The sequence below is a fragment of the Amphiura filiformis genome, chromosome 18 (genome assembly GCF_039555335.1).
Source record: "Amphiura filiformis chromosome 18, Afil_fr2py, whole genome shotgun sequence".
NCBI classification, from domain to species: domain Eukaryota; kingdom Metazoa; phylum Echinodermata; class Ophiuroidea; order Amphilepidida; family Amphiuridae; genus Amphiura; species Amphiura filiformis.
The window spans coordinates 30,204,626-30,209,550 of record NC_092645.1 but is presented as its reverse complement, the minus strand read 5'-3'; the positions used below and the strand labels follow the sequence as shown (position 1 = coordinate 30,209,550).

Here is a 4,925-nt window from a genome sequence, read left to right as displayed (position 1 = left end):
ATTTTACCGATTTTTAATACAATCGCCCGTTTGTGAATAATGGCCATTATTTAAGAGGGGTTAGTTACTTTTTTGAGATGTTTAATACAAAGTACTTTGATACGTTACTGCTTGCATGCGGGTGCCGACATACCGCTCTTGTACCGCGAGTCTATACGCTCTGTATGCTAAAGCCACGCTCTGCATGATAAGGCCTAAAAATGTTTAAAATAGGGTGGTAGGTCGGATTTTTTTGGTCGCAGACTACTCCTTATCTGTTTTCTAAAGACACTTGTGCATACTAGTATATCAAACTTCAAATGATCACAAGGTCGGCAGTATGTTTAGGTTAGGTCTATCTATCTATCTAGGCTATGTCAATCCACTGTTGGATGTAGCCCTCCTCATGATCACTCCATACCTTTATATCTAATGCTACTCTCGCCCATGTTGTACCAATATGATGTTATATCATCTCTCCACCTCCTCTTCTGTCTACCTCTTCTTCTTTTTCCCATTCTTGGTTGCCATTCTAACAATCTCTTTGTCCATCTGTTATCATTTCTTCTGGCAACATGTCCAGCCCATCTCCATTTTGATTGTTTTGATTTTTCTCAAAATGTCTGCAACACCGGTCAGCTGTCTGATGGTTGAGCACCTTACTTTTTCTCGCAGTGAGATGTTTATCATTTGCCGTTCCATTGCTCTTTGAGCGGATTGTAGTTTAGTTTCTAAGTATATAGTTAATGATCATGTTTCAGAGCCATACGTCATTGTTGAAAGGACACATTGATTATATACTTTCATGGGTATATTTTTGTTGCATAAGATTTCTTTATGTCTTCCAAATCAACTCCATCCTGCTTTTATCCTTCTCAATATTTCTTCCTTCGAACAATCCTTTAACCTCAGTGTTTGGCCCAGATATTTATACTCCTCAACTCTTTCAATTTCCTGATCTTCAATAACGATCTTTTTATCTGTTGCCATATTTGTCATATATTTTGTTTTTCCTTTGTGCATTTTCAATCCCACCTTCTTGCTTTCTTTGTTCAAGTCATTAAGTTGTATTTCCATATCCTCCACTGTTGAGGAAGTAAGGGCAACGTCATCTGCAAATCGGAGGTCTGTTAATCTTTCTCCATCGACATTGATTCCTCTATCATCCAAAGGTAGTTTTTTTTGAAGATAGCCCCCATAGCTGCAGTGAATATCTTTGGTGACAACGTATCTCCTTGTCTAACTCCTCTGGATATCTTAACAATTTTAGAAACGTCAGTATCCAGATGGATTCGAGATGTTGCATCTGTGTATATATCCTCCAGAATACAAACATACCCTTCATTTATTCCTATTTCTCTCAGTGCTTGGAAGAGATCCTGATGTTCTACGGAATCAAATGCTTTCTCGTAATCAATGAATCCAATACATAAGTCAAGTTGGTATTCGTTTGACTTTTCTATGAGTTGGTTTATTGTAAGTAGGTGGTCCATGGTTGAGAATCCTTCTCTAAAACCTGCCTGCTCTCGTGGTTGATGTTCATCCAGTTCTTTCTTTAGTCTATTTTGAAGAATTTTTGTGAACATTTTGCACAGATGTGAGAGAAGACTAATGGGTCTGTAATTCTTGATGTCTGCTTTGTCTCCCTTCTTGTGAAGAAGAATGATTTTTGCTTCCTTCCAAGATTGTGGGATGCATTTTTGATGATGAGTTGGTTAAACAGTTTTGCTAGATGGGTTATTACTTCCTCCCTCCTCGAGAATATCCTTTGTTATCTCATCTAGTCCTGGTGCCTTGTTTTTCTTCATCTCCTTGATTGCTGTTTCTACTTCACGAAATGTGATGTGTGGTAATTCTGAGTTCTCTGGTGATGTTATTTTGGCTTCTTGGCTCTTGGCCTCCGTGTGTGAATTGTATAGTTCTTGATAGAAGTCTGAACATATTTTGAGGATTTCCTCCCTATTTGAAGTTGGAGAACCATCTTTTTTGCGCAGTTTTTGGATTCTGACCTTCTTTCGACTTCTTTTATTTATTTATTTGGGACCTTTTCCCATTTCCAGTATGTTTTGAATTAGTTTCTCCTTCCTCTTTCTATTTCTCTGTCTTCGTTTCTTTCTGGTTGTTTTAACAAGTTCAGCATATTCTACTTTCTCTCTTGCTGACTTGTTATCTTTTTCCCTGAGCTGCTTTCTTTTTGAGTTCAATTGGTTGATTTCAATATCCTCCTCTAACGCCAATCAAACCTTTCAGGCCTAAGGTTGGCCCGCGATCGATCATCGATTCAATACTGCGACCAGTGGCGTAACATGGGGGGGGGAGGGGGCAGAGGGGGCAACATGCCCGGGCGCTACCCTTAGGGGGCGCCAAATTGACCAATTTAGCATCGATTTTGCGCCCCTCCAAGCGATAAAACTCAATTTTTTTTGCTCACTTTCCGCGGATTTCAGCACAAAATCAATTGAAAGAACATTTTAAGACAGTATTCAACTTCTAGTAACCAAAATTAATTAGTGGTAGGCGTTATTTGTCTAAAATTTCTTTTTAAGAATGGGGGGGGTGTCTAAGATATTCTCGGGTGGGGGGTGGGGAGGGGCCAATTTTGTTTCTTGCCCCGGGCACTACCAACCCTAGTTACTGCACTGACTGCGACAAGCAACATACGCCTGCCTGTATTAAATCACTGCCAAACTTGAGGAGAAACATAGTACCAGATGCTTTACTTTGACTAATACCGTCAATAAATTGAATAAGTTAAGTCCAGTGCTATTTTCTTATATTACGTAATTGGAGGACATGCTGATTGACATTAGTAGAGAGGGTTGACTAGAAAGTAAATTTGTTAAACATCATGGAAGTAAACAAGAGTCAGGTTACGACGATAATTTCATGGTGAGATTAGCACATCGGTCTTAGTAGGTGATAATTGGGAAAAATGCTCTCACGTACCACACATATTTGTACCAGACAGTCGTGTAATGCCAGGTAATTTGCGTAACCTCTGAAAATCTAAAACAATTTTAACATATATTATATGACTTTCGTGTGTCTATAGTGTTCTGTTGCTTACCATCGTAACGTTAGATATTCTGACGTTTTGTATGATAAAAACATTTAGGTATAATAAATGCGGACACGTCACGTTCGTTTAATGGCTATATAATTCTATAAATTATGTTTCAAACCATGACGTATTAACAGCATAATGAAATGACATTTAAATCATTTCTAAATCCTGACAGCTGTAAACGAATCCAATGAACTATCCGCCATTCTTATTTATTTAAGTGGCAGTCATGGTACATTTAGACATCAAATGACTCTTCTGGTGTCTTAACGCGGCTGTGTACTCTAGCCATTGTTTCTTTCTCAAAATTGAGTTTTTATGATATGTTTGTACCTTGTTATGTTTTTTATAAATACAAGGAATGAAAATCCAGATTTGTAAACTCCAACTGCAATATTTTAAGGATTTTATTTCACTATTCCACTCGTGTTTGAAATTGAAAAGGAAAGAAAATCTTTGTTGTACCAGCAAGGTACACGCGCGCAACAACTCATCGCGTTGCGTATCGCGCAATTTGTTAACGCACAAATACGCGACGCATACGCGACGCTTATCTTCATGCGCGGCGCATCTTATGGAAACACCACGGAAGCACTGATTTCACAAAAACCTAGTGGTCAAATGGCTCCGTTTTAGCTGATAAAATGTGGGTTTTTTCAAGTTCTTTCCCCCTATTTAAATATCAAGTTATGAATGGATTTCGCTCAAACTTCTCAAGGGGCTGTGGATGTTCACGTAATATAAGTTACAAAACAAAAACTGTCGCATTCTCCTGTGAGATTCGATGAAAGTGCAAAATGTGACCACTTTAAACGTCAACGGCCATTATTTCAATGTTCATTTTCTCGGTAAAATGACGTTTTAGGTACACGATTACTCAATAAATACAGCATCTATAGGTAAGCAAATATGATCATCGTAAAAGCATGATCGACTCAAGAAACGGTTTTCTCATTTTTTTATATTTTGGTCTATTTCCGATTTTGGGCATCATTTTGTGCAAATAGGCGTTTTTGAATTTTAAAAGTTCATTTTGATGCCTTATATGGTCAATATCTCAAAAATAAGGCCAATATCAAAAAATAAAAAACCGTTTTGGAATGGACCCTCGAGATTGAGCTAAAAACAAAATAAAATATTTTGGAAAGAGTGTTTTTTTGTTATGATGTACCTAACAAATATTGCCAAAAACTCACTTTTTTGTGATTTTCTTCAAAATTGTTGTTTTTACCCCAAATCTGTATTTATATTAAGATTTATTGATTTCTTGCCTTCATAAAAATGTATACTTTTATATGTTTTGCGCGAATAATTACAAAGTTATTGCACTTTTACTACATGCATGTCTGAGAGTACACAGCCACCTTAAACCTTACATCCTAAATCACTGACGATGAAGGTGGTATGTAAACGAATCGAATATATTACAAAAGTGTTAGGAGAACTTTACTTGGTGACAAACAAAGGAGTGTTTCACCTTGTATCTTACGCTATTGACATTCGTTCATACGCAATCGACATACAATGAATGAATCAACGACATTTTATAAACAGTGTCAAATTGTATTGATGAGGAATATGTGAAGAAAATTTAGAATATGTCGCATTTGAAATAGCAGGCAAGTGAACTTTGATATAATGTATTATTCTATAGAGCTGAGATATTCATTATATTTTGCAGTCTATTTGTGAAACTAAGTTACAAGTAATATTGTAACCTCCCAAATCAACATTAAATTGAAAAGAAAGTTTAAATATGCGTTATATGGTACTTTAGATTTCTTTTGAACTCTCGCGTTCCATGGTCAATAACAACGTTCATCTTATGGAGACTAGATTATGTACTCTGAGTAATTATTTGCATATAAATCAACAACAAGTT

General features: G+C 36.7%; 1 protein-coding gene across 1 annotated transcript; it reads right to left on the bottom strand.

Moving 5' to 3' along the window:
- Positions 1 to 1,109: 1,109 nt before the first annotated feature.
- On the bottom strand, positions 1,110 to 1,565 carry LOC140139089 (uncharacterized). Its single transcript, XM_072160870.1, has one exon. It carries the CDS (start codon positions 1,563 to 1,565, stop codon positions 1,110 to 1,112), a length of 456 nt encoding a protein of 151 aa, XP_072016971.1.
- Between the last annotated feature and the right edge of the window lie 3,360 nt (positions 1,566 to 4,925).

Bases quoted from the DNA above. Each gene is read 5' to 3' on its own strand.
- LOC140139089 (XM_072160870.1), bottom strand. From the start codon at position 1,565: ATGTTCACAAAAATTCTTCAAAATAGACTAAAGAAAGAACTGGATGAA.